Here is a 27,460-nt window from a genome sequence, read left to right on the forward strand (position 1 = left end):
ATGGATGCCAAGATGGCCGTGCCATCCCCACAGTGGGGCCAAGGCCACCCCCTGCTCTTGCAGCTGCCACGTCACTCACAACATCCAAGCAAAGGAAAAAAGCTCCCCGGTTTACAAATTTTATTAGCTGGAGAGTGTACACAGTACTTACAATTGCATCTATTAAAGACCAAAATACACTTGAAAAAATGCATCATATAAAAAAAATTATAAACTTTTAAGTATATACAAACTTTGCCTGACATTACTTTAACCTCAGGACCCTCCCCTGTCCATTCACAAAGAAAAGTTTATTTTTCCCTTCTTTTTAACATGCAGGGCCTTAAACCCATCTAGCATCACTTGAGAACCATTTTTTCCCAAATCCCACTCTTTACACTCATATAAATCTGGTTTTTGAAGGGTTCACTGATTCAGTGCTCTGGGTCATTCAACCACATTTCTCCCCGAGCCTCTTTTATCCTCACCCTTTTACTCTCCCCCGAAGCTTCTGCTCAAGTGTAGCCAATAAACAAAGAATTCTCGTTTAATTACTGGAGAGGTTTGAACTGGACGATGTCTCCAGTTTCACAAATTTCCCCCGGAAAAGAAAGCAGACATTTTTGGTACCGTGGTGTTGACTGGTGACTCCAGCCTCACCAAGTAAACAGGACTTCCAGCAGTGATACACATAACCCAAAACAAAACAATCTGCTCAGAGCACTCAGGCTGTCGCATCATTATTTAAAGCATCAACAATAAGACCTTCTATAACACAAATCATGTCTTCATATACATTCTACAACAACAGATCAGAGAACCTAGATATGAAGGGCTTATTGGGAAACAAGTTCTACCTGTTTAGAAGAAGCTTACAAGTTCTTTAAGAAAAGTAATTACTCATAAAAAAACAAACAAACAAACAAAAAAGAACAAAATAAAAACTATGTCAGAGCAATAACCTTGCTTCTCAAATTTCCAGCTCTCAGAAGGGCTCCCTCAGGACAGAGATTAACCATCAGCTAAAAAGCAGAAGCATCGTGGAGAGGCTCTTACTCCAGCACTAAAATATTCCACCAACAAATGTACAGATGCTCTAAAAAAAATATTTACAATGCTGCTGCAAAGCCAACTAAAGCAAATGTTATTCCCTAAAAGAGCTGCACGTTCCTGAAATGGGGGAGCTCCCAGGAAATGCTGCGTGAGGGTTTCAGGTGCCAACTAAGGAAAATCAGCACCACGCTGGAATTGGGCAAGAATTTAAGGCAGAAGAAACCCAGGGCCCTGACAGTGCCATCAACACCGTGGGCAGAGCACAGACACAGAGCTAAGAATTCAGGAAAATGAACTGGAATCCTTTAGAACGTCCAGCTGCCCAGTTATGAACACCCACCTGCATTTCCTCCTCGTCCTTCCACTGGCCACCTGCTTCCACAGGCAGTCATCCCTAGTATGTGGACAAGCATCCCCTTCCTCCAGGACTGCCTGCAGACAATGTACAATCCAGCATCTCTTCACCTTTCTGCTCCCTCCTCTTGCACTCCCTCACTTCTCCTCCTCTTAGCTTTAGTACCTTTGTTTTATACGAAGTAAATAGAATTTTCAAGGCTCTGTCTTTTGTATGCACAACTGGCTGATTCGTCCCCCACTTTGCCTTTAGCCATAAGCTTCCAGTAACTGAGAAAACATGGGCAGGGAGGGGGAAGAAATAATGTGGGGTTTATTTTTCAAGCTGCATTTACTTCCTCTGTCACTTGAAAACAATCTTCACTGAATTTCACCCAGTCTCAGCCACCCTTGGCTGCTTTGCTCAAAAACCCCCAAACCCCTCACTCTGCAGCTTCACCTTTTCAGGGTCATATTCACCTGGCAATGTTCCCAACCCCAAGTTTCACTGCTGTGATCCAGTTTTAACTGCAGAACAGAAAAACTGACTCCAGCACGCACATGATACACAGAGCAGCTTTAAACTCATTAAAGGTGGGAGTGGACAGGCATGGAATGATGCGAGATCACCTGATAACTGCTTTTGGCTACTGCTCCCATCACCAAATTTCAAAGCAGTAAGAATGGAGCAGGCTGAGAATCTGGAACGAGCTACTGAATTAAAGATAAATCTGTTTTGTGGAGTTGCTCAGCCCAAAGCCAGCTGTAGGTCATGGAGAAGTCCCTTTTTTTAAAACTGAGTTCTCCTCTTTCATTAAGTGCCACTTCTTTTTTTGTTTCAAAGAGAATAACCTATAATAAAGCCTGAAAGGTTCTTCAGTATCTGCCTCCACTTGTTAACAGTCCTTTGGGTACCTCAGGATGGGATGAGCTGCCCCAGCTGCTGCTGTAATGGAACATCCCTCACTCTGCAGAATTGTAGAGTTGATTTGGGCATCAAAAATACCATCATGAAGCTGATCAAGTCTTCTGGAGGAACCCTGCACTCAACTGGCAGGTTAGAAGGAAGATGTAAAACAAAAAATCCTTTGGAAGAGACTCACTTAAAAGTTTAAATCACTTTTATACTCGCATCCAGTTTTCTTCCAAAGCAATAACTACTGGCAATAAACATACAACCCCCCCTCCCCAGAGACTGCTTTTACTAATGAAATCCTTCTCCCCACATCACCCTCTCCCACCTTAGTTCTTGGAACAGACACACAATACACCAAGTCCTGCAGTAATCTTGAGTATTTCTATCATTGACTGATGGCTGAACCTTTCCCCAGGAAGAGCTTGCTGTTTACACATTTACAAGGTGGAGTTGAAAAGAATCCCCTTCAGTTTCTGCCAGGTCCAGAAGTGCAACAACAGGGACCAGTTCAGGGAAACGAAGTCCGAAGGTGTGAGGAGTGGATGGAAATACGTCTCTGCTGGGCAAACACAGTCCTGTGGTGCAGCTGACGAGCTCTCAGACTCCAAACTCCCTGTGCTGGATCAGGAGAGTGCACCAAGGCAGTCTGGAAGTCTGTTTGTTGAGTTAAAATCTCCACCACGCCCCGAACACGTGGTGCTTGTTCTGTAGAAAAGGACAGGCTGTGACACGATGATTGTCCCACTCTGAGACTCGCTGGACACACTGGACAGGCAGGACAGACTGGCAGGAGGGCCGGGAATTCCATCCAGGTGTTTTCCCCCGGCAGCAGCGGTTAGGAGACTCTGATCATCTGTGTCATCGCTTCTTCGTTGGTCTGAGTGGGATCCTGCAGACACAGAACACATCCAGACTTCACTAGTTTTCCATGGAGCAGAGGGAAGCGCACACAGCTCCCAGGAGCAGACACACCCACCCTCCCTTCACACTGACATGTGTCCTATTGTTCCTGGGTTTCACAGGCCACTCTAAGAGACTGGGGCACAGAAATCCTAACAGTTCCCAGGAAGGTGCTGTCTCTGGTAATCAGGAAGACCTATTACTGGCCTGGTATTTGGGAAGGATTCTACTTCAGAATAAGAAATATTCCCTAAAGCCACAGGACTGCTCTAAAGAACTGATCAACAACAGAATCTGCTAATTCTACTCTATTGTGTCCCTTCCTTTGAAACCTGCCTTGCACTTTCTATGCAAATCAATGTGCAGCTGAGAATCAGATATTCACATGTTTTAATTTTCCATCAGATGTAAGATAAGGCATCTCTACCTTGAATTCGTGTCCTAAAAGAACAGTGCTGGTACCTAACCAGAAAGGCTGTTTTACAAACACAGAACGTTTGTGTGAGTTTGCCCTAAGAAATACAAAGTGAATACACTTCTATCCACATTACTGTAATTAATTCCTCAAGGCAAACCTCACTTACTCTCTACAAGCAGCGAGATGGGAGGTTTTTTTTCCAATGCCTGAAACATAAATTCAAAGGCAGAAGGGAACAAGGGTCAACAGCCTCCAAATAACCCCAACAAACCAGTACAAGGCCTGTAAAGAGCAACGTGGAGGACTGAAAGGGGCAGCTGCCCCACACCCAGACAAAAGCCCACTGACCTGCATGTGAGGGCTGTCCTTCTCCTTGGGGGAGAAGAAGCGTCCTCCCTCTCCCCGTTTCCTGGCCATGGCGTGTCGGTGCCGCGACTCGTGCAGGTATTTCTGCAGCAAAGGGAAGGGGGACATGAGTGATCAGCCACAACTCCCAGGGGAAATTCCTGACCTCTGGAAAAGCCTGCCCTGCCCCCATCCATCCCCCTGCCCACAGACAAGGTGTGTACAGGCAACACCCACTGGTAGCCCAGCTCCAATGACACCCCAAAGCATCCAGCCAGCGTGGGATTCTGGGCCTGTCTCACACAACAGACACACCTGCTGTAGCACTAAACAACCCCAGAGTTTTATTCTCACCCTTCTTTCCTTGGGAATTTTTCCCTCTGCTTCCAGCTTAGCCCGTGCCTGCCTCCTCTTGAGGATGCGGTGGTACTGCTTGGCGTTCACGTAGAGGGGCTCCTCCTCCAGCATCTCTGCCCCAGGCAGGGGGATTCTCTGGATGGCTGGGACTGACCCAGCTCCAGGCACCATCTGCATGGAGAAGGTGGGCTTAGTACTTAGACAACACAAAATGAACACTAAAAATATTTAAAAAAAAAAAAAACACAAAACATTAAAATGGAAAGTGTTTGGGTTTTGCTCAGATAATGCAGCTACTGAAATTAAAAGCAGCGATAAAGCTGTTCTCAAACTGCAGAACAAAACAGAACAAGTTAATTACTTATCAGTCCTGCCTGTTTTTTTCTGATAAAAGCAGTATTTCAATAAATTATACAATTCCATGACCATGTTCCTGCTTTTTGTACAGTTAAACAAAACAGGGCATACCAAGTCTTCCCTTTTTTTGGGTTCTCTCTTATTTGAATTACATGCTAATTTCACAGCATTTCTAAGCAAACACTGCAGAGCTGCTGACATCTAGTGGGCACCAACAAAATTCCAGGTAAAGGGCCTCACACTACAAAAGAAACAGGAGCTGGCAGGAAAAACCTCTGTGAACCAGAGACACAAATCCTAAGGGACCCTCGAGAAAATCAATGTCTGACTCTAAACTATTTAAGCCTTAAGGCCTCCCTATCACTCCACACCCTTGAGAAAATCCGGGTAGATCTGTGTAAAGGCACCTGAGATCTCAGCCCTTAAAGACGCCGGTGGGAAGTTTCACACCTACCATGACCATTCCCCCTGAATTGACAACGTTTCCAGCCACTGGCAGTGTCACTGTGACCGTCCCTTGGCCACTGCTGGTGGTGTTGGTGTTGGCTCCCGTCTGGACAATCTGTGCTCCAGCCAGGCTGGCTGCTGGAATGGTGATCATGCCTGTAACAGGGACTGTAACTTTAAGGAAGTAAAACACAAAAGAAAGAAAAAAAAAAAAAGAAAGAAAGAAAAACGAAACAAAAACACGCACACAAAAAGAAGGGAACACCATTAGTCCCACTTCTGTGTTTTTACTCATTCATCCTTCCATAACATGCAGAGCTTCAGGAAAGCATGGAAATTAATAACTCCATTCCACCAGAACTCCTGGGTTTTGCATTTGTACCTGCACAGTAACCCCAGGGTGATGTAGGAGACCATGTGCCTCGAGGCGTAACAGCAAACTGAGGGTTTCTATTCTAACAGCCCTCGCCAAAGACAAGACCCATTTTTTAGGGTTCTGGGGAAGGAACCTCGGAGTGAATTCCTGCAGAACACAAACATCTCCTCCCACATTCACACACCTCCCAGCACTGCAGCTCGGTGTTTGCTTTGACAATGATCACAGGGCACTAAAGAACCCCCCCCGGAGCCACCACTGCCCCCCTGCCCCTCTACCTTGCTGCAGGATGGTGCCGTCGGCGTTCACGGGCTGGTACACGATGGTCTGGCCCTCAGCAGCCTGGGCGACCTGCTGGCCTTGCACTGCTATTTGTTGTTGGGTCTAAACAAAACAAACAACACAGCAACTTTACAGATTGCTTATTTTTTTCCACATTCTACAACTCCTGAATTAACACATGGTGCTTGAGGTGTTCCAGGCACCTGTTTCTGTTGCCTCATTACCAGCATCAAGAAATAGGCTGGAGCACAAGCCAAATAACTGGAGATAAAACACCTGAAGCACATGTGAGATACTTTTTCTAACAGTGCAGTGTTCAATATTGAAAGAACAAATTCTAGGTTTCCTGACTCACTATGAATACACCAAAGGAAGAACTATTCTGCTCCAAAATTTAATTTTGGTCCTAAACAAAAGCATCAGAAACCCCAGGTGTGATTGGACTACTCCACAAAATGGCCCAAGTATGGAATTAGCAATGCTTCATGTTTTCAAAATTCAACAAATAGACAAAAACATCCACGAACCAATAAAATACAGAGACACAATGGATAAAAACATGCAATCTAGTTATTCTGCCCCAGAGTTATGCATGAGAACACTACAGAAACATGACATTTATTCTCAAGTTGCCCTCAATATTAATAATTCCTTTTTTTTTTTTTCCCTTTTTTACTTAACCACATCTTAAGTCATTTGGCAAGTTTCTCTTCCTGTTCCTCTCCAGAAAAGCCTTTCATGCTGGTGCAGTTACCTGTGTCTGGCCAGCAGTAACTGCAGTCTGGGGCTGCTGTATAATGATCTGCTGGGTCTGGCCCTGCTGCCCCTGTACCTGCACAGCCTGCCCACCTTGAATCTGAATCTGACCTGGCTGGACCAACTGAATCTGTGGAAGAAAGAGTCAGAAAGGAACATTAACTATGCCTCTGATTTCTCCCTCCTTGGCCTCAGCATGACCAAGTCATCTCTGAGGATGATTTACCGTTGCACAGAAAAAGAAAGCACCAAGTCTTCTCTTTTTCCATTTTAAAATGAAGAGTTTTAATGGATTCCTCCCTGTGACACATCACCACAGCCACACAGCAGAGGGACCAGCATGCTGTGTCACTGTGCTCCAGCAGTTCTCCACTGCTTACACAATACATCAGTCAGAAGAAATAAATTATTCACATGAAACTGGTAATAATAAGTCAGGTGAAAGAAAAAGAGGACTAAGATTTAAGACATCCGTGGAGTGTTAATCATCCAGCATACAGAAGTACTCTTGGTATATATAAAGTTGTCCTCAGCTTTGCAAAGTCTTTCCATCACCATGAAACACTCTTAGATTAAAAAAGGGAACTGGAATATGGTTTGAAGTTTGTGCTTAAAAACCCAGTTATTGATTTTCCTCTAACAACCAGACTGGAAAATACCTCGCACAAAATATAATGGTTTTCAACAAAAGACATTTTAAATTAACCTCTCAAAACACCAAGACTTGATTTGCCTTCCTGGACTGTGCTGACCTGGATTCCTAAATCCCCTTCTAAATCACCAGGACACTTCCACTGTGCCATGGTTACAGTTCTTCCCTTTGCTTCACAAACAAACACACTTCAACCACCTCTTTAAATTTACAATTATTTCCAGATAATTGTTTCCAAAAAATCCACCTTCTGTACCTTGTACAGTATTGCCTTCTGTGCAGCAGGGATGTTAAATTCCCCTTCAGCCATCACAGAGCAGATGAGCTCAAGCACAGGAGGTATTTTCCAAAGGTTTCCTTCACTTTTTTTTTTTTTTTTTTTTTTTTTTTTTTTTTTTTTTTTTTTTTTTTTTTTTTTTTTTTTTTTTTTTTTTTTTTTTTTTTAAATCCTCTTTCTGAGCCATGAATTGAGCAGGCACCAGATCCCCAAGTACACTGCAAGGGCCAGGTAAAATGAAAAAAAATATCCCAACAAACAAAAAACCTGGGCTAGTGGAAGGTGTCCCTGCCCACGGCAGGGGTGGAACAGGATGGGCTTTAAGGTCCTTTCCAACCCAATTCCACGAGTGTCGAAGAAAACCCCAACCCAACCCAGCTGTATTTCAGTGCACTTCAGCCCAGGGGTTTGCACCGAGCCATAAAGCACAACAGTGGAGTTCACCAGGGCCTGTCCTGGCACTCCTGCCAGGCTCGGTGCCAGACCCCCCTGCCCATAGCGGGCTGGGCCCCGCGGCCGGGGGAGCACCCTGTGTGTCCCCAGCGAGCTGCAGCCAGCCCTGGCTGTTTGACTCACCTGCTGCAGCCCCTGCGTGCCCGACACCGGCACCTGCATGATGGTCTGGCCCTGCCCGCCGGGCACGGCCTGCACCATGATGGGCTGCCCGGTGGAGGTGATGAGCTGCCCGCCGCTCACCTGGACCATCAGCGGCTGCCCCTGCACCTGCACACAACCACAGACAGAGACACAATGAAAAACCCCCCCAGGGATTACCCACGGTGCCCTGGTGGGCACACAAACCCAGCAACAGGCACTGACCTGCCTTCAGAACAGCCTGGCTTGCTAAAGCTTCCTCCAGGACGTGCTCCTGGGTTTAGTAAATTATCTGTTTCTCTTGCGGTCTAATTGCTATAAAGCATGAAAAGCATTACTAGATTTTCAAGCCACGGTAACTCCCTTCATGCACAGCCCAAGAGCAAAGTGGAATAAAAGAAACTCCATTCTCCACATCACAATTACTGATCTTTAATTGGGGTGCCTGTTGAGAGAGCCCTGGATAAGCTGCTCTTACAGGGAGATTCTGCAGTGGCTTCAGCTCTCTCCAATTTCATGCCTACAACATTTCCATTTCCTGACACGGAGCATGTGATGTGCTTAGAGAAACTCTTCATGGTTATTAAGTGAAATTGTAACTGGAGCAACACAAAATGTAGTTCAGTGAGGAAAAGTAAAAGCAGACGAGCAGCAGCCACTTCTGAGCCCAGCAAGGCTTAGAGTGGATTTATAAACATAAATACATATATGAGGGTGGGCAGGCCCTGGCACAGGGTGCCCAGAGAAGCTGTGGCTGCCCCTGGACCCCTGGAAGTGTCCAAGGCCAGGTTGGACGGGGCTTGGAGCAGCCTGGGCTGGTGGAAGGTGTCCCTGCCCAGGGCAGGGGGTGGCACTGGATGGGCTTTGAGGTCCCTTCCAACACAAACCAGGCTGGGATTCTATGGCAAGCTTGGCATGAAAGTCTCTGGTCACTGGGAAAAAGGCCCATGAAAAGAAAAAGGGGGAAAGCTCTCTGTTTAAACACCCTCACCTGCCAAATCCCCGAGTTCCCCAAATATATCTTGGAAAATGGTCTCCTCCACAGCTTAAATGTGAAATGAGTTGTGAAACAGGAAACCACTCACAAGCTGAGTAGTTCAGGAACAGCAACACAACATGGCAGAAGGTCACTGAGTTCCCATGTTTCTCCTTGTGAGTCCCTGGGAGCTGGGACAGGCGGGACAGAGGGAACCTTGCAGGGTTCACACACCTCAGCAGTGCCAACCAGCTGTACCTCAGAGAGGAGTCCTACCCAGACCTGGTGACAGGCCAGCTCAGAGCTGGGACACTGCTGTCCCTCAGCCTGCACAGGTCACATCCACGCCCCTCACCACATCAGCAGGATTTGGTCTGGGTTACAGGGAGGAGCATGCTCATGTCAGCCACAGAGAAGCACAGGCAGCAGCACAATATCCAATAAGCAGAAAGGAAAACGACACATTCCAGGACTTTTGTTAATGAATTAGAGCAAGACAAAATGAAAAAGGGTGGGGAACAGAACAACAACCAGAGGCCACAGTGACCCAAGCAATCCAAGTCAGCCAGCGATTCAGATTTGAACTCTGAACATAAAAAATGCTGTGTTCACTTTGCACCTGGCAAGACCAGTCCAGCTCCTTGGAACTCTCCCGCTCTGAAGAACTCAAAACCAAAGGAATCCAAAAAACTGAGAGCAAAGTGCAGTGCTAAATGCTGTGGCTGCCCAGGGTCTGTCAGCTGCTTTAAGGAGGGTTTGTGAGCCCCTGTAAAGTCTGTGTGAGGGAAGGAAATGGGGTCTGCAGACAGAAAATACTTCACACTGAAGCAAATCCTTCCTTTCCATCTGTGATGTATTTACTGCTTGGATTCCCACTGCTCCTGAGTTGCCCCGTGTTATTCATCTGTAAATAAGAAATTGGATCACTCCATCCCAGAGAGGCCAATATTGTCCCCAGGTGCCCTTTCTACCACAGGAAAAGCTTTCACTCTTCAAGCTCAGGGCTCACCCACCACCTCTGCCTGTCATGTAGTGAAGAACTACAGGACTGCTCACAGGGGAGATCAGAACACTCATCTCCTTGAACTACAGGAAATCTCTGGGGTTTATCTCCACTGCCACTTCCTCATCTGGATGTTTTTTCCCTTGAAGCCCCACTTAACGCCTATTCCCTTTGGGAATCACAGCAGCAGGAATTCCTGAATGCAGCAGGGGTTCTGGGAGACCCCCCTGAAGCTCCAAGGCCATGGAAAACCCCGCCCAGCCCCACAGCATCCAGCACAGGTACTGCTGTTCCAATCCTCCTGTCCCTCCTGCAACCCTGGAACAAACACAGCATTAGATATGTGGCGTGGGGAGGGTCATGCAGTGCTCACAAACACAATCAGAGAGATCACCACTACCTGCAGGGTCTGGACTTGCTGGCCTGAGGCCGATGCCACCTGGGCCTCAGTCTGCAGCTGGACAGCAGTGACACCTCCCTGCTGCTGGGAACAGGAACAGGGAGAGCTTGAAACAGGGAAATGCACAGCTCTGGCACGAGACAACGACGAGGGTGAGCGTAAAATTCATACACACTGCTCTGGGAACATGAGGAACGGGAACGTTTAGCAAACCTACGGGTGGAATTCCAACAGAACTGCACGTGACGCTGACAGGCTTCAACACCCCAGCTCAGTTCACCTACAAAGGACAGGGGGGATTGTCTGGCAGAATTTGAAACCTCCGTTTCAGGATTCTATCCTGCTCAATGCTCCCTTCAGTGCCCAGGTTTCTCACTGTGAAGGGCTGCAGGGTTTGGTCACACTGGTTTGTCACAACAAAGGCCACAAACCCCTTCCTGAAGCACAGCTGGAGCTTCATCTCTGCCCTCTCTGTGTCAGTCTCTGCCCACCACTGACCTTGAAGGACAATCTGGAGAGGCTGCAAGAGCAGTTAGAGCTAAAAGCCTTCTCTATCTTTAGCCTCCTTGGTAAGAGTCCCAAAATAATCTGTGTAACTGTGTTAGCTCTGGGGAGATGAAGGACAGCTCTCTCCTAAGAGCTGTACTGCAGCAGCCTCCTAAAACAGCTTATTTTAGAAAAATATCTCATGTCAAACACAGGCTTTAGGAGCATGTACTGACAGTGAAAGTGCCAATAAAACCAAATAGAACTTCGGTTATCTGCTGGAAGCAGGTATTTGTGATAAACCCTCACATAGAATTTTTTAACCTCAATCAGAACAATCTTGTTCTGACTGAAAAAGGTAGTTAAATGCAATGGAAGAGGCTGGTCCTTACTGAAGCCAAAGCCAAGCAGATCTCACTGAGAACATGATCCAGTGGCTCATCCCTTTGCATGACAAACTACCAAACTCCTCTTGCCTTGAACCAGAACAAACAGAAGATGCAACAGAAGTTCAGCAGCAGCACAACTGATCTGAAAATACATCACTAAATCTGAATGGGGGAAGTTTAACAGTAAAAATCAGTAAGCCCTTAAAACCCCAGGCCTGCTCATCTGCACATTGTAACACGCAGGAACTTCTGTCTGGAAGGGATCAGCTCATCCCAAGCTGCATGGTTTGTTTAATTCCTGTACTGTGTGTTTGTTTTGATCCACCTGCAGTTCTAAAATGAAGAATCTCAATAAAGATTTCTTTTGAGGAAGCTTGGAGGAAGCCTCTGTGGGCTTGAACAAAACCTGTTTCAGTCTGGAGGGGAACCTCCACTGTTCCTGTGGACCACTGCCTGTTACTGCTCACAGTCTGATCCTCCATTTTCAGAGATTTGTTCCTCTCCTCACATGCCCCAGTCTGCCAACTCCCTGCTACACTGACACCTGGACACTTCTACACCTGCAATTGAATTTCACAATTAGTGCATTTTAAACCCCACATCTCCTCTGACCTTCAGCCAGGTCAGATCCCTGAGCAGGTGCCACCGGTCAGGTCAGCACGTGTCCAGGCAGGATCAGTGCCCCTCAGTGCTCCTGTGACCCTCTGGGGACACGAAGGGCGTGTCAGTGAGCACTGACCCCTCCAGCCCCCCCTGCCCCCCTTCCATACCTGCTGCTGGATCTGCCCGGCCTGCACCACGATCTGCTCCGTGGAGCTGCTGCTGTTGGCTGTGTACTGCTCCATGGCCTCACACCACCTGGGGACAGGGAGAGAGCAGCTCGTTATTGTCCCAGGCTGCAGGATCTGGGTTCCTCTCACAGGGGCTGCACAGCAAAGCAAAGCATCTGCTGCCCCGGGGCAGGATCTCACAGGCAGCTTCACCTCCTTCACAACGCTCAGCAAGGAACCAGAGGGGTCAAGTCAAGCACATCTACCCTGGCTGAAGGGCAGAAAGTATCTCAGTTCTGTCCTGATCTTCAGTGCCTCAAACTGGAGCTCAAACCTGTTCCTCCTCCTCTTGGAGTCTGCATGTCCCGGGCTACAGACACCTGCCTGTGGGGGAGTGTCACTGCTAAAGAACCTCCCAAAACACACCATTTGGGTGTAAAACCAAACTTCATTTCAAGAATTCAGCAGAGATAAGTGAAGCTCTCTCCTTCTCCAACTACATACCATTCCTTGTACCCCTTCCTCTGCTCCTATTTTCGCAGAATCATGGAATGGTTTGGGTTGGGAGGGACCTTAGAGCCCACCCAGTTCCACCCCCTCCAATTCAGCCTTGAACACTCCCAGGGATGGGGCAGCCTCACGACCCTCACAGGGGTTAATTCTGCCATAAAGAATTTATATAGTCAAACATATTCCTCATATATTTTGGGAACCACCGGCAGATTTCCCAGCGCCTCCACCCTGTTGCTGCTGCTGGTTCCTCGGCCCTTTCCCTACACACATGAACTGAAATAAAACATCAGCTCCATCACCTCCCTTTCCCTCACGCTGCTGCTCGCAGGATCAGCAAGGGAGGAATTCTTACTGTTACTGTAACGAGGTCTTTGATTCATGTCATGACTGAGCAAGTACCTGCTGCATCAGGGAAAGAAAACACAGCCTGGAACTTTAATTTTCAAAGCTTAAAGCAACAAAGCCCCTCAGGCTCCCTCAGTTTTCCAAGGAATGCTGATAGAATTCAGTCCCAGACTCCCTGGAACAGCTGCTGTTGTTACTGCTGCCGTTTCAGCTCCATCCTTTGCCCATTCACTAACAGTTTCTCACAGCCTGCCAGAATAAAAGAAGGTAAATATTCTTCCTGAAGATGCTGGTGTCTGTCACGGGTCTCATTTCACTTTTGCACTGGATGCTTCATTTCTGCCCCAAATGCCTGTGGGCCTGTCAGAGAGCAGCTCCCACGTTTCCTTCTCCAGGAAGTGTTTCAATATCCAGCACAGGGTGCCAGGACACCGTATTTGCCAGGAGTTCTCTGGTTTCCTTAATGCCACAGCCAATAATGAAGCACAGGCAAACCTCTACTTGGGAATGCCTCATCCCAGCCCCCTGGATCAAGCCTGTCCTCTTTAATTAAAATATCAGGACCACTGTAATCCTAATGCTCTGCACCAGCCATGGCCAAAGTTACAGACCAGATTTTCCACGTGCTGGCTCGTCATCCTCCAAGGGATTATCTCATTCCCTTCATTAAGCACAGAGCAGTCAAGTTAAATTTTAAAGATCGGGGATCCATCAATGGCAGGATGGAGCTCCTCCCTCATGAGCTCACTGGGAACGCACCGGGAATGACTGAGGGTTCCAGCTCCAGGAGCAGACAGTCAGATACACACTAGAAATAAATATATATATATCTCACAGAATAGCCTAAGTTGGAGGGGACCTGATGGGATCATCCAAGTCTAACTCCTGGCCCTGCACACCAACAGTACATATTTATTTATAAATATATATATACACATATATTTGAGGGCACAGAAGCCGCCCCAGTGACAGTCTCCCGGGCAAACCCGCGCGATGCCCAGCCCCGGGACCGGTCCGAACATGTCCCATCCGCGCCGCTGACCGGGCGGGAGTTCCCAGGGCAGAGCTGTGACCCCTGCAAGGGCAGCGCCGCAGGGCACAGGGGTTTCATCCCCGCAGCTTGCTTTGCGCTGCCCGGCAGGACCCCCCGGCACAGCGCGGGGCCCGGGCTGGGTGTCTGAGCCCGGGACGGCCCCGGATTGCGGGAACCGCCGGCCGAGCCCAGGTTCATGCCCCGGCTCTGCTCCCGGAGCCCCCGTGACCGGACCGACCGCAGCCGCGAACCGCCGCGAGCAGGAGGGGGGGGAGGAGCAGGCCGAGCAGGGAGGGGGGGCGGCCCGGGCCCATCTGCCGCCGGGGAGGCTCCGGGAGGCCCCGGGGAGGGCGGGGAGCCGGTGGGGGAGGACGAGCCACCGACTGCCCTGCCCGGCGGCGGAACGGCCGGGCCCCGGTTCGCCGGCAGTCCCGGGGCAGGCGCGCGCTACGCCGGCCCCGCTGCCCCGTCCCGGCGGGCCCCGCTCCCGCGCCGGGAGCCCCGTCCCGCTCCCCCCGCGCTCACCGTGCCGCGCTCCGCTCCGCCCCGCTCTGATTGGCTCCGCCGCGCGGCCCCGCAGCCCAATCAGCGCCCGCACTCGCCCGCCGTGCAAAATGGCGCCCAACCGCGGACAAAGGGGGCGAGGGGCGGTGCCCGCCGCCCAACCCGCGCCCGCGCCCCGCCCGCGCGCTCTCTGCGCCTGCGCGGCAGCGGCGCCGCGCAGGCGCGAGGGGAGCCCCGCCCCGCACTCGCGCGGCAGGGGCGGGCACGACAGGCCCCGCCCCCCGGCGCGGAATGTTCTGGGACGGTACCATAGAGAGGGGTCCGCCCGCGCGCCCAGAGCGGCCCCGCCGCCATGCTGTGTGTGGCAGGATTCGCCATGCTGTGTGTGGCAGGATTCGCCATGCTGTGTGTGGCAGGATTCGCCATGCTGTGTGTGGCAGGATTCGCCATGCTGTGTGTGGCGGTGTCGCCATGCTGTGAGGGGCGGTGTCACCATGCTGTGTGCATCGCCGTGAAGCGGCTCTGTTTCACTGTGGGCTGAGGCTGTACCGCCATGTCCCCATGAGGCGGGACCGCCGTGTGGGGTGAGGAGGGGCCGCCATGTTGTGTGAGGCGGGGCCGCCATGTCGTGTGAGGCGGTGCCGGCAATGCCCCCGTGAGGCGGGGCCGCCCTTGCGGAGCGGCCGGAGCGATGTGGGCGGCGCTGGGCAGGCTCGGCGTGGCGCAGGCCGCGGCCTCGGCCCGGCAGATCGCTGTGCTCAGCGCGGGTGCGGCGCCGGAGGGGGCCTGAGGGGCGGGAGGACGAGAAGGAGGAGGGCGGTAGCAGCAGCCTGGCAGTGCCCGCTGGGCGGTGACCCAGGACCGGTCCCCCCCCATCCCGGCCCGAGCTGTGGGCGCAGCGGGCTCTGCACAGGCCTGCGCAGGTGTCCCGGCCTCCCCTTGGGCTGTTTCACATACAGCAGCTCAGCCTCGCACCCTCTGTACCAGCCTGCTGCCAGTCTTGGAGTTCCTAACAACTGTTTTTCTCTCATCTTTGCAGCTGCAGGAGCCTTCTCCATCCCCCACGTTACCATGGCCACCCACTTCTCCAAGGATCAGGAGGAGAGAGTGCGTAGGAAATGGGTTACTGGGATATTGCTGTGACACATGTCTCCCTGCAATTACAGCTCCAACAGCAGGGCACTGGCTGCGTCCTGCAGCTTTGGGGAGCAAAGTGGCTGCCAGTGCAGAATTTCATGCGCTTTTGTGCTTCTATGAGTGGTGCAGGTGCTGCACAACAGCACAGAGCTCACCTTGGTGCCCAAACATCTGGCACTGACACACTGGTGGTGTGGGGGGTGTGCACCGATCCAGCTGTGCTCTGTCACATAATTCTCCTTGAAAGCTTTGATTCTGTAAAATTACCTGCTGGGCTGGCACATGATGCTCATAAGTGATCTTGTAGTAAGGATAGTTAGTTACCTGAGTAGTGGCTTGTAATTACATGTGTAGGGTTTGTCCCTCTGTAGATCAGGGTTTGTAATTCTGTGTATGGGGTTTGCCATTCTGTATCTGGGGTTCAGAATGCTCTGTGCGGGGTTGGAATCCACGCCAGCTCCTCCGTCAGTGGAGCGCGTCTCGAAGCCTCGCGCTCCTGACCGTCCGGGCTGGGCACGTTCCCTGTGCCCACCTGTGCTCTGTCTCCTCTCTCTGCCGGCCGTGGGGGTGCCCAGCTGCGGGAGGTGAAGGGGGACCTGTTCTCGTGCCCGCCGTCGGACGCGCTGGCGCACTGCATCAGCGAGGACTGCCGCATGGGCGCCGGCATCGCCGTGCTCTTCAAGAAGAAGTTCGGGGGCGTCCAGGAGCTGCTGGATCAGCGTGAGTGCTCTCTGCAGGAGCTGCAGGGAGGGATGGTGCTCCAGGCTGCTCGGGGCTCATGGAGTGGATGTGGGTGTTTTAAAAATACCTTGGTTTCTGCTCACAGAGAAGAAGACGGGGGAGGTGGCTGTTCTGCAGAGAGACGACAGATACATTTACTACCTGGTAAGAGTTGGGATGTCACTGGGGCCCCTCCCTCTAGGTAAACTGTAGTATCCAATATCGTGAAGTCTTTAATATCTGTGGGGTTTTTGGTCATGTTCATGGAATCACGGAATGGTTTGGATTGGAAAGGACCTCAAAGTTCATCCAGTCCCACCCCCTGCCATGGAAGGGACATCTTCCCCTATCCCAAGTTGCTCCAAGCCCCGTCCAACCTGGCCTTGAGCGCTTCCAGGGATGGGGCAGCCACAACTTTCCTGAGCAACCTGTGGATTTTTTCCCAATATCCCATCTGACCCTGTCCTCTTGTCAGTGTAAAGCTATTCCCCCTTGTTCTGTCACTCCAGGCCCTTGTAAAAAAATCTGGGAATGTCGTGGAATATGTTTTATAACAGGCAGTGGTTTGCAGTGGTCATGCCAAAGGCACAGCTGACCTTTTTCATTGTGACACAGATCACAAAGCAGAAGGTTTCCCACAAACCCACCTATGAGACCATGCGGAGGAGTTTGGAAGCCATGAAAGATCACTGCCTGCACAACGGTGTCACGGACATCTCCATGCCCAGGTGAGGGAACCAGCCACTGGGATGTCACTGCTTGGGTGTCTTGTGCCTAGAGGGATGTTTGAGGGATGAATCCTTGCTGTGAAAGAAGAATTCGAGTATCCACCCCCATCCAGCTCCTCTGTTCAATTGGGCAAATGACATTTGCATTTCCCAGTGTGCTTCAGTAACAGCAAAACAAATTCGAGTTGTTTCCTTCTTCTCACTGTGTTCTGTTGGTTTATGGGGAGCTGAGCCAGGGCTGCTCCAAACTGCAGCCGCTCCAAGGGCTGGCTGGGCACAGCATGAGGCCATTCCAGCTCTTTGGGTGTCTTATCTTCCAGGATTGGATGTGGACTTGATGGCCTGGAGTGGGATAAAGTTTCAGCAATCCTTGGGGAAGTGTTTGAGAACACTGACATCAAGATCACAGTTTACAGCCTGTGAGCAGAAGAGTCAAAGAGCCCCTTTCCCCCAGTTTTGGGAGTGGAACCTGTGGACTGCCAAGGGGGACCCGCCTGGGGAGCACATTCTGCGTACGGGGTCACTCACTCGTGTGACGGTGACAGGGGCTCCCAGCAGCAACAAGCTCCAGAGCAGTTAATTTGGGTGTTAATTAGAAGGCGGCAGCGGTGCTGTGGGAACGCTCGGGGTGTTCCCAGCCTGTCCCAGCAGCCACCAGGTGTCACTGGGGCTCCACGCAGCCCCTGCAGCTCCTGGGGAGCGGGACAGCCGCTGCCGCTGGGGGAGTTGGTGGGTTTCTGGTTCGGTTGATGAGCTGCCGCAGGGAGCCCTGTCACTGCCGTTCAGGTTTTGCAATGTCCTACCTGGCACTCGTTCACTTCACCTGTGGTACAGGTCTACCAGTTTAATTTCTCCTTTCTAGCCACAGATAGGCTTTGGTGATTTTGTGTTCACTAAGGATAATGCTGTGATGATAAATAAATAGTGCCCTGCTGTTGGATCAGAGCTCATCCCTGTGGCTGTTCTGGGGGAGAGCTGGGATTGGAGGGAAAGCTGGAATTGTGTAACTACACCTTGGGGGTGTGTTTTCTACAGGAGCTGTACACTTTGTAGTCTGCAGAGCTGAGTTTCCTGAGAATCTGAATGTGGGAATGACTTGTGCCCTGAAAAACTCACAGTGTGCAGTTTGAAATTGGATTTTCACGTTTCTTTGCTCATTGCATTTGTAGTTCAGGTGTTACACGTAGGCTGGAGTTGGTCACCCATAGCAGAAGTAAATCATTAACACACCTGGTTCATCAGATGGTTGGAAAACACCTGATTTTGGAAAGTTCGGTTCTGGAACTGAGCAACTCCCCACAGACTCCCCATTTCCTTCACGTTTGGTTTCCCATCCTCCCACAATAAAAAATCTGGGAGCCTTGCTTGGGCTGGGCCTTGCTCTACATGGAAAATGATCCTGGTCTCCAGTGCTTGTGTGTACTCTGGAAATTTTTTTGGCATATGGTTCTCCCTTCTCAGCTACGAAATATTCCCTTTGTGGCTGTCCTGGGATGTCCTGTCCCACTTGTCAGGTTCAATTTAGGCCCTCTTGCAAGTAGAGAAGAAGGAATAAACAGTGCTTTGGCTTTTGCAGTGACTTCCCATTTTATTTCACTTTGCTTTTCCCAGTTTTATATCCCAAATAACATTGCACAAGGGGAGAAGGTGTTTGATGTGTTTGAAATCAAGTTCTTGGGCTCCATCGCAATTTAAAGCAGAGCTGTTGGCCCTGAATTAAATCACAGCTCTGACTGCTGGGAAAAACAGAGGGAGAAAACCTCTTTTTCACCTTCAATCTCTTTCCCTTTTATGAAGTACAGACTTTCTAATGTATTTCTCTAACATCATCTTTGTTCTAAGATCTTTTCCCATGGAGTATTCCCAGAATGTGATCCCACAGCTTCCCCTGTAGGTCACTGCCATCCCTTTCACCACAGCGTGGGTTTGGTTGGGGCAGGGAGGGGGAGGAACAAAATACACCCAAAAAAATCCCAAACACCAAAGGTCTGTGTTATCGGTTGTGTTCGTAGTCCCACAGGGCTTTGTCTTCCAGAAGCTGGTTCTCCATCCTACTGGAATCAAAGCTTTGGGAAGTGGAGTGTCCCAGGTGTCCAGGTCTGTCACTTCTCTTCATAGATCTCTGAATAGGTCCTGGATGAAGAGACACATATTAAAAGTTTTAAATGCTTTGTATTTCATGGCTTAAATAGGTGACTCTTTAGTAGCCCATCAAAAAACCCAGGGAATTTTGCAATTACAATTGTGATTTCCTTTAATGGTGTTTTTTTAGGGGGTTAGACTCCATGGGGTGAGGAAAATCCCCTTTTCTCTACGTTCCTCTCCCTGTTTCCACCTGTGTCCTCAATATCATCCATGTGGGGAAAACCAGGTGTTCTGGTGGCACTTTGTGACTCAAATACCTTTTAATTCTTTATTCCTGGAGGTGTTTGCTCAGAGGAGAAAAAAGAAAAGCACTAAATATCCTTAGGAATCTGCTGGGGGAGCTCCTGCCATGTTCCTGTCCTGGAAGGGGACAGTTACTGCCAGGGATTATTCTCGGTGTTCAGGTAACCCCAGCCTGGCACATCTGAGTGTCTGCAATTGGCTCTGGGTTGTGACTTAACAGCCTGAACTAAACACGGGAGACGAGTGGCCAGGTGGGAATCCTCACTCACGTGAGCCTCAGTGCAGGATCTCAGCCAGCTTCTCCTCGTAGTACTGGAAGTTCTCCTGAATGTCCTCCCAGGGCACGAACGACTTCGCCTCCTCCCCTTCCTCCTGCTCCACAAAGTTCTGCCACACATACTCAAAGTCTTGAGGCTTCATGATCCTCAGCTTGCAGCCGGCCGCCTTCAGGCTGCGGAGAGCCTCCTGCACGTCGGGCTGGTCCCACATGAAGAGCCGGCCCACCATGATGGTGAGGTGCAGGGCCTTGTTCCTGCGCAGCGTGTCGGCGATGCGCTCGGCGCAGCCCACGCAGGGGCTGGACGACACGTACCAGGTGACGGTGCAGCGCGCGCCGGGCTCGCAGCGGGGCAGGATGGTGTTCAGAAAGGCCATCTCGGCGTGGGCCGCCGCGTGCTCGTCCTCCAGGTAACCCCGGCTCGTCGCCGGCTCCTTGCCCTGCGTCTCCATCACGTAGCACAGGAAGGTCTTGTTCCTGCCGGAGCTGTATTCCACGTTCCTGAACTGGAACTTGAAAAAGATGGCTGGGAGGCGTTCCCTGGGGAGAGGGCAGAGGAGAGAGGTGTCTCAGGGGCAGGTTTAGGGCAGGGTTGGAGCACTGGGTCAGTCCTGGGGGGACCGTGGACAGGTCACTGCATCTCCCTGTACTTGCCTGCGTATTAAAAGGTTTATGTTGTGACTTTGGTTTACTAAAATATCCAAGATCAAACCCAACCTTGCCATGAGAGGGTGTGTTTCCTGCTTTGTATCCTGGACAATGAGTGGTCCTTTGGTTGGCGATTCTTTAATTAGTGATTGAAGGCCAGCTATGGTGACTGACATAAGCCACCCGTTGCCTCGTTCCACAGCACACTCTGTAAGGCCACAATAAGTTGTTTTACTGTAACATCATGTGTTTAAATACCCCAGAGTCACATGGAGCTTCATGCCTGATTTAACTCTGTGACAGCAAAGGGGTTACAGCACTGAGGGGGTTGGGTCTGGGGTTTGATGAGCAGTTGAAGCAGCAGCGACTGCTCTGGGATGGATTGTCTTGGAGATGGATTTAGTCAGGCCTTCCAGATGGATTTTATTGCTTATCTCGGCGTGTGTCTGAGATTATCTGGGATGTTCACCTCAATCTGTGCTCCCAGCAGCATGGAGTATACATCACTCCAATAAATAACTTTGCAATAGAGAATATAAACAATGCTAAGGCAGCCCCTTCCAATGCCTGGCAACCCTTGCCTTGAAGAAATTGCTCCTGAAGTCCAACCTGAGCCTCCCCTGGCACATCTTGAAGCCATTCGTTCCCTCTCCTCCTGTCCCTTGTTCCCTGGGAGCAGAGCCCGGCCCCTCTCGGCTCCCCACTCCTGTCAGGGAGTTGTAAAGACCAAAAATGTCTATGGAAAGTTTCTTTTAAAAATTGTTTGCAGGCACTGAACTCCCACAATACTCTTAATATAAATCATCTGCTGTGACACAACTCACCTGAGGGGATGGGAAGGTAGAAGTGGAAACCTTCATTCTCCAACTGCTCTGAAAAGCATCATTAAATGGTGGGTTTTAGGGATTTCTGAATGCTCAAACCTAATTTATCAAAGTTTTCCCTGACTAGCAGTGTTTTGTCACCTGTTAGATCATATTGAGACAAAAAAATTGAAACTTTGAGGCAGAACCCTCAGTCCGTGGGAATCTCACTGGCTTGGCCAAATAATATGATTTAAGTTGCTGAAATCAGATGGGCTGAGGGAAAGAGCAGCTGCCCAACGTGATCCTGGCACTGTGTGCTGGGCAGGAGAGGGGAAGGAGAACTTCTAATGAGGGGATTGAAATGGGGATTATCTCAACGGTGCTGTAAATGAGCAACAAGAGCCAGGGGGTTATCTATCACTGCTGCAAGGAGCCTCATCTACACCTGGGGAAAGTGTAAATAATGTGTCTACCGTCAGGAAATGCTCCCAGATTACGATTACATCAACCAGGTCTGGGTTCAGCCAAATACCAACAAAAAAAAAATGGGTTAATATTCTTAAAGTGAGTAATTGGCTTCCAGTGCTTCCCTGTAAACTGGGCTCCTCCGAGCTGCGAGAGCAGCCTGAGAACTTGGCTGTGAGTCAGGAGATGCCCCTAATCCCAGGGCTAAAGCTGAAATGCAGCGTAATTGGGTTTAAGTGCTTCCATGGCTGCAGTTGTGTGTTTCCTCATCAGTCACATAACTGCCTTGATTGGCTGAAAATTTGTAAATCATCAGAAAAACCCACGCACAGATCACAGGTCAAGGCCTGTTCTGAACTCTCAGTGTCCCTAAAATGAAAATCTCTGGGGTTTCTGTACCTCTTTCAGCAATTTCTGCTTCACTTCCTCACTCTCACCTTTCCAGGGCAGAAAATCCTGTCAAATCCTCTAACGCTACTGGCATTTCAACCAATAATTTAATTGCAAGATGATGCTGAGAAAGTGTTTTTCAGCCACGATTAGCACAGAGCCTTGGGGTTGGCAAGGAAGTTTGAAGATGCTACTCAGTTCCTCAGCATTTCTAGTTGTAAGTTGGGTGCTCTAAGGCTGAGAAATCCAATGTCCTCAGTGACGTTCATTTTAGTACCTGTTTTAAGTGTTAAGAAGTTGGTCCAGTGGCTTATATCCACAATTTTGGTGCCTTAGCCCCATTCCTAGCAGAGGGATATGCTTTTCTTAAAAGCCACAGCTTTGCAGACATCGATATTTCTATGACTGTGTGACAGAGACCACCCAGGCTCGCTGCTGCTCCACTGCCTTGAAAACTGCCCCTTGTTTTGGAGCCTTTCTGCAGGCTGGGCTTTTCATGGCAGTCAGGCTCCAGCTGTGGCTGTGGAGCCCTGGAAGCTCTGGACCTTCAGATCTCTTGAAATACTTGTCCCTCAGGCCCATCAAGCAAATCAGCCATAGCAGGGGTGTTTTTCCTAATCCACAGGTAGAGAAACTCTCAGACAAGAGCCATTGATCACAGCTAGAAATCAATATTCAGCTCCCTCCATCCTAATACCATCAGCCAGCAATGCAGGACTGCCTGCCCTGGGAGGGAACCAGCACTGCAGAAATAGCCCTGTTGATATAAAACCAGTGGGTTTGTGTGCCTGCCTGGTGTGAATCCACCTTTCACAGCTCAGCAAAACTTTTAACAGAATTCCCCAGTAAATTTGAACCGTATTCAGAAATGTGCTGACAGCAGATGCTGCTTTAATCGCCCACCGTAAGAGCTGAGGCAGAGCCCTTTGAACATCCCCCTTCACTCCCACCCCCATATTTAAATCCGAATCTCCTACCCTGTCACGATTTCAAAGGGTGGCAGGTCTTCCCTCTTCACCTTCTTCTTCTTGCCCTCGCCCTCCTCGGCGTTGTCGGGTTCCCCGTTCTGGGCGTTGCTGGGCTCCTCCTGCTTCTCTGCCATCTTCTGCAGTGCAGTGGGCTTGACCTACAGCCACTGGGAGAGAGAAAGAGCAACTTCTGAGAGCTCTGGGAGTGCAGAGAGGAGGGAAAACAGAGCTGGGAGTTCCTGCCCCAGGCACAGTTGTCAGGAACTAAATATGGAACAAAGCAGCAGCGACAGAGGCTGGTTGGGGTAGGGTGATCCAGGACTCTCGGGTGTCACCTCCTTCCCTTGCTTTCCCCAGCTCCTTTCAACAATCTCTCCTGCTCCCCTTTTAATTTCAAATTAAGTGACAACTTCGCTGTGGGCGGGATAAGCAATGGGTGGAAAATCCTGGAAGCACAAGTGTGTATTTATCCGTTCCTGTGACAGACACCTGGCACAGGGAGACCTGGAGCTTCTCCATCTCCTTCCTCTGCCAGCTGATCCTCTTGCTGACCTTGAAGGACCACTGGTTTGGCTCAGGCACGAGGGGAAAGGCTCGTAGCCATTTGGTTTGCTGAAAAATGCCTGGTTTTGGTGGATTTGGCCACATGGGCCACCAGGCAAAGGAGTGGGAAGTGTGTGGCTGTGCAGGAGTCAGGCTGGAACCAAAGCACATTGGGAATCAACTCTTCAGTATTGTGGGCTCTGCACCTAGCTCAGAACCCACCACCATCAAGATCTGGATTCGTATGAAATATGCAGCTGTATTTGATTGAGTATTCAGTCAGTACTCAGTGGAAATACCACTCTTGGTTTGGGGAGGATAAACTGTATTCCACAGAGATCAAACAGGTGGGAATACCTGCCTTGGGGCCGAAGTCAGCCTTTGTGATCCTGTTATAGTCAGCTTTTTAGAGGCTTTGGAGAAGCCTGCACTATCGCAAAGTGGAATAAATTTATGCAATTGGGCAGATCATTTATTATCCTAGGAAATTAATAATACATTATAATAGATAATTTACAATAGATAATAAATCATTATAGTAGACAATTCTGCTACCTTTTCCAGCCCCCTTGCTATCAGCCTGCCTTTCTGTGCTGAATATCCTTTGGACTTTTCCTCAATGACATCATTCCTGCAGGTTTTGGGATGACTTTCCCTCTGTTTGCTGGTGATGAGGGTTGTTTCTGTGGTGACTGACAGAGCTCAGGGAGTTCTGTGACAACAGCTCGATTTGACGAGTTCCAAGGATTTGACAAGTTCCAAGACATCCTATTCATGGAACATATATCTTTCAGAGTTTTATTTATTTCAAGCTTAAAATACTTTCCTGGAGGGCAGGTGAAGTGTTCTGCCTCCTGCGTGGTAACTACGCTCAAATTCCAGCTCCCCTGTCCCGTTACTGTCACCTCTGACATTTCAGGCGGTGCCTTTGGGAGGGGAATCCTCTCTCAGTGAGTGACAGCTTGTTTCCTTCTAACTCTTCTGGTCTAAAGCAGCATTCCAGCCCCTCTTTGGCCCCTCTGACCCACTTTGCTTTATTTTTGGAAGCTCTTGATGGCTGGGGTCCCATCTTTCCTGAAGCCTTTAGCTTCCACCAGCCCAGCCCCTGCACAGGGTCCGGGGCTGAGCTCTAATCTAATCTGGGGAATGTGGCACCGAGACTCTCCCTCTCTGCAGCCTTTCCCAGCTGCCTCCCAGCTCCTTGTAGGGCAGTGCCTGGAACAGCCACGATCCCCCCTGCAGCGTCTGCCGGCGCCAAATTATAAAAGGGCAGCGCGGAGCTGCTGTCAATCCAGCGGTGCAGGGTGGCATGGGGGGCTTTGGTCACTTGTGCCGGGTGTTTCTGAGTGACCCCAGTTCCCCCAACGTGTGCATGTGTGTCCAGGGCTGTGGGAGCTCGGGATTAGTGGCTGAGGCCAGCCAGGGAAGGTTTTTTCCATCAGCTTGTTCTGAGCCAGACGCAGGGCACGGAGTGCCAGGAGGGGCTGGGGCTCACAGGAGGGGCTCCCAGCAGACTCAGGTTACCCCAAATCAAGCTCTTGCCAGCACCATTTTTATCAAGGTTTCCCTCCACCTGCCTCACTCCCCAGTGATTTAATATTTTATTTTGGTGGGTCTGAATTTGTTCACAGAATCCTAGAATCACTGAGGATGGAAAATCCCTCCAGGATTGAGTCCCCCCTGTGCCCCATCCCCACCTTGTCCCTCCGCCCAGGGCACTGAGTGCCACGGCCAGGCCTTCCTTGGACACCTCCAGGAGTGGGGACTCCAAACCTCCCTGGGCAGCCCCTGCCAAGGCCTGACCACCCTTTCCACAGAAATTCTTCCTGATGTCCAACCTGACCCTCCCCTGGCACATCTTGAGACTATTCCCTCTCCTCCTGTCCCTGTTCCCTGGGAGCAGAGCCCGACCCCCCCCAGCTCCCCCCTCCTGTCAGGGATTGCAGAGCCAGAAGGTCCCCCCTGAGCCTCCTTTTCTCCAGGCTGAGCCCCCTCACGGCAGGAGTTCCAAAGTTAACCTGGCTGTTCCCTGTCCTGAGCACACACACTGCCTGGCAAAGGCTTTACCAGGAAAAGGTGGCTTTTGTGGCATTCTTGGGCTGGTGGAACATTTTTGGATAGATGGGAGAGTGAAACCAGAGCCTGGGTGTGTGAGTCATGGCTCAGCCGTGCTCTCTATTCCGAGGGGACAGCTGGTGGCACTAACAAAACGTCTCCTGGAGACATTGTCTGGCAGCAGTCCCCCTCCTGCTTTTTCCAGCTGTAACTACCGCTACGTGATAAATAAATAAACACTGACAGTGATGTGCAGGGGCAGCTTTCCCTCCCTCCTTCCTTCCTTCCTGGAAGGAAGCCCCTGGGGGCTCTCACCTGGGGGCTCTCCCTCTCCTCCCGCTGCAGGACCACCAAGCCAGGGTTTAACAGAAGGGGCTGGAAACACTCGTGTCCCACAGGTTTGACCCAAGGGCTGGTGGAAGGTGTTACACCAGGCTGAGGAGAGTCCTGGGGCAGGGCCAAGTGGTGCTCTCAGCTCTGTACCTGCCTTATCCTCACAGCCAAACCCGGGCTCTCCGTCCCCAGCCCTCACACCCCCCTGTGACACGAGGAGCCTTGGCAGGCACTGCTGCCTCCCCAATTAATTCAAAGCCCAACTGGGAGTTAATGACAGGTCCCAGCAGCACAGCCGGGCTGCTGCTGCGGGCTCCTGGGAGCAGGTCAGCGCCAGCCCTGCGGGTGCTCAGAGCACAGGAATTTATGTCCTGCAGCACCCGCGAGGAGGGAGGGCCAGCGGAGGGCACTGCTTCACCTGCACAAGGCAGCAAACCCTCGCTGGCATCGACTGGATGTTTTAACACGGCTCCAGACATCAGCAAATCAATTAAAGTCCCGTCCTGCTGCAACCAGAGTGTTTTCTGGAACAGCTGGTGAATTATTGAATGAGACAGGGCTTGGGAAATGAGGCTGGGCTGAGAGGCAGGAAGGTGTTGTTTATGCACAGTCTGGCGGATGCAGCAGCCAGGGAGGTGATCACTGAGATCGAGTGTAACCATCAGTGGCTGAAGTGTGGCTGAAGTTTGTGGGGAGGGTCCGAAGTGGCTGGAGTTTGACGGGAGGGTCATCACCAGACAAGGTGACCTGAGAGGTGGCTCTTGGCTCCAGATGCCGTGACTCCAGGAGAGCTGTCCTTTGTCCTGTGGCCTCTGTGGCCTTTATCTGACCCACCTGGGAGTCACGGAGACCCTGACACGTTCCTTCATGCATTCCATCAGCTAATCTGGGGGGCTGGACTAACACAGACTTGGACAGGGCTTGGAGCAGCCTGCTCTGGTGGAAGGTGTCCCTGCCCACGGCAGGGGGTGGGACTGGATGGCCTTCAAGGCCCCTTCCAGCCCAAAGCATTCCATGATCCTGTGACAGCAGGGCCCCTCGAGGCCCTCCAAGGCAGGGGCTGGGTTGGGTCTGCTCTGCACAGTCTGGGTAAGAAATTCTCCAGGTGACTTTGAAATGCCGTTAAAGTTAGTTTTATGCAAAGGGGTTTAGCGTATCTGTTTAAACAGCAAACACACCAAACGATGCTCTAAATATTAATACGAGAGGGTGTTTCACTGAATTTAATTTTGCCAATTGATTTCAAGCTCTTCTGGATATCACGTGGAGGAGCATTTGCTATTTTTGGTGCCTTCAGGAAAAGGCAAGAGGCAAAGAGAGGCTCCTGCTGCACTTACAGGTGGGATGGGAGGAGGAACTGGAATGAAAACAAGAGTAAGTCAGCCAGTCCCAGCAGCTGGGAAAGTGGGGAGGAGAAACATGGGGAATATCCATTAATCTTAGTTCCAGTTTTCCGTTACCTGCAGAAAAACATGGGAAGAAGGGGAACTAGGATTAATTTATGAAAGCTGATCAAATATGAGTCCATCTAAGTTCCATTT

At 50.5% G+C, this 27,460-nt stretch overlaps 3 protein-coding genes across 14 annotated transcripts; 1 reads left to right on the plus strand and 2 right to left on the minus strand.

The window, feature by feature from the left end:
* Window positions 1-2,468: 2,468 nt before the first annotated feature.
* Window positions 2,469-12,153, minus strand: NFYA (nuclear transcription factor Y subunit alpha). 9 transcript variants are annotated; one of them, XM_027896813.1, is made up of 9 exons: window positions 12,067-12,153; window positions 10,422-10,502; window positions 8,025-8,171; window positions 6,518-6,649; window positions 5,760-5,865; window positions 5,113-5,279; window positions 4,299-4,472; window positions 3,948-4,049; window positions 2,469-3,170 (listed from the first exon to the last, which is right to left on the minus strand). In XM_027896813.1, exons 1-9 carry the CDS (start codon window positions 12,139-12,141, stop codon window positions 3,117-3,119), a joined length of 1,038 nt encoding a protein of 345 aa, XP_027752614.1. In that variant the 5' UTR covers window positions 12,142-12,153; the 3' UTR covers window positions 2,469-3,116. The 9 variants fall into 9 exon arrangements, with proteins under 9 accessions (XP_027752614.1, XP_027752613.1, XP_027752612.1 ...); XM_027896812.1 differs by having other exon boundaries at window positions 10,419-10,502; XM_027896811.1 differs by having other exon boundaries at window positions 10,422-10,505.
* A 2,569-nt stretch (window positions 12,154-14,722) lies between these two features.
* Window positions 14,723-17,991, plus strand: OARD1 (O-acyl-ADP-ribose deacylase 1). 4 transcript variants are annotated; one of them, XM_027896822.1, is made up of 6 exons: window positions 14,723-14,780; window positions 15,501-15,568; window positions 16,174-16,318; window positions 16,425-16,483; window positions 16,934-17,046; window positions 17,367-17,991. In XM_027896822.1, exons 1-6 carry the CDS (start codon window positions 14,753-14,755, stop codon window positions 17,467-17,469), a joined length of 516 nt encoding a protein of 171 aa, XP_027752623.1. In that variant the 5' UTR covers window positions 14,723-14,752; the 3' UTR covers window positions 17,470-17,991. The 4 variants fall into 4 exon arrangements, with proteins under 4 accessions (XP_027752623.1, XP_027752624.1, XP_027752625.1 ...); XM_027896823.1 differs by lacking the exon at window positions 14,723-14,780 and adding an exon at window positions 14,970-15,068; XM_027896824.1 differs by lacking the exon at window positions 14,723-14,780 and adding an exon at window positions 15,027-15,045.
* An 893-nt stretch (window positions 17,992-18,884) lies between these two features.
* On the minus strand, window positions 18,885-23,390 carry APOBEC2 (apolipoprotein B mRNA editing enzyme catalytic subunit 2). The gene is made up of 3 exons (XM_027896799.1): window positions 22,998-23,390; window positions 19,704-20,251; window positions 18,885-19,179 (listed from the first exon to the last, which is right to left on the minus strand). Exons 1-2 carry the CDS (start codon window positions 23,120-23,122, stop codon window positions 19,711-19,713), a joined length of 666 nt encoding a protein of 221 aa, XP_027752600.1. The 5' UTR covers window positions 23,123-23,390; the 3' UTR covers window positions 18,885-19,179; window positions 19,704-19,710.
* Between the last annotated feature and the right edge of the window lie 4,070 nt (window positions 23,391-27,460).

Source organism: Empidonax traillii, unplaced genomic scaffold (genome assembly GCF_003031625.1).
Source record: "Empidonax traillii isolate 1590-97213 ecotype Southwest subspecies unplaced genomic scaffold, ASM303162v1 scaffold516:size646513, whole genome shotgun sequence".
Taxonomy (NCBI): Eukaryota; Metazoa; Chordata; class Aves; order Passeriformes; family Tyrannidae; genus Empidonax; species Empidonax traillii.

Coding starts and splice junctions, on each gene's coding strand:
- OARD1 (XM_027896821.1), top strand. CDS start 15,153: ATGTGGGCGGCGCTGGGCAGGCTCGGCGTGGCGCAGGCCGCGGCCTCG. Junction 15,229..15,500: donor GATCGCTGTGCTCAGCGCGG/GTGCGGCGCCGG, acceptor TCATCTTTGCAG/CTGCAGGAGCCTTCTCCATC. Junction 16,319..16,424: donor CCAGGAGCTGCTGGATCAGC/GTGAGTGCTCTC, acceptor TTCTGCTCACAG/AGAAGAAGACGGGGGAGGTG.
- APOBEC2 (XM_027896799.1), bottom strand. CDS start 23,122: ATGGCAGAGAAGCAGGAGGAGCCCAGCAACGCCCAGAACGGGGAACCC. Junction 20,252..22,997: donor CCCTTTGAAATCGTGACAGG/GTAGGAGATTCG, acceptor CCCTCTCCCCAG/GGAACGCCTCCCAGCCATCT.
- NFYA (XM_027896810.1), bottom strand. CDS start 12,141: ATGGAGCAGTACACAGCCAACAGCAGCAGCTCCACGGAGCAGATCGTG. Junction 4,473..5,112: donor ATTCAGGGGGAATGGTCATG/GTAGGTGTGAAA, acceptor TTCTCCATGCAG/ATGGTGCCTGGAGCTGGGTC. Junction 4,050..4,298: donor AAATTCCCAAGGAAAGAAGG/GTGAGAATAAAA, acceptor CCTTTGCTGCAG/AAATACCTGCACGAGTCGCG.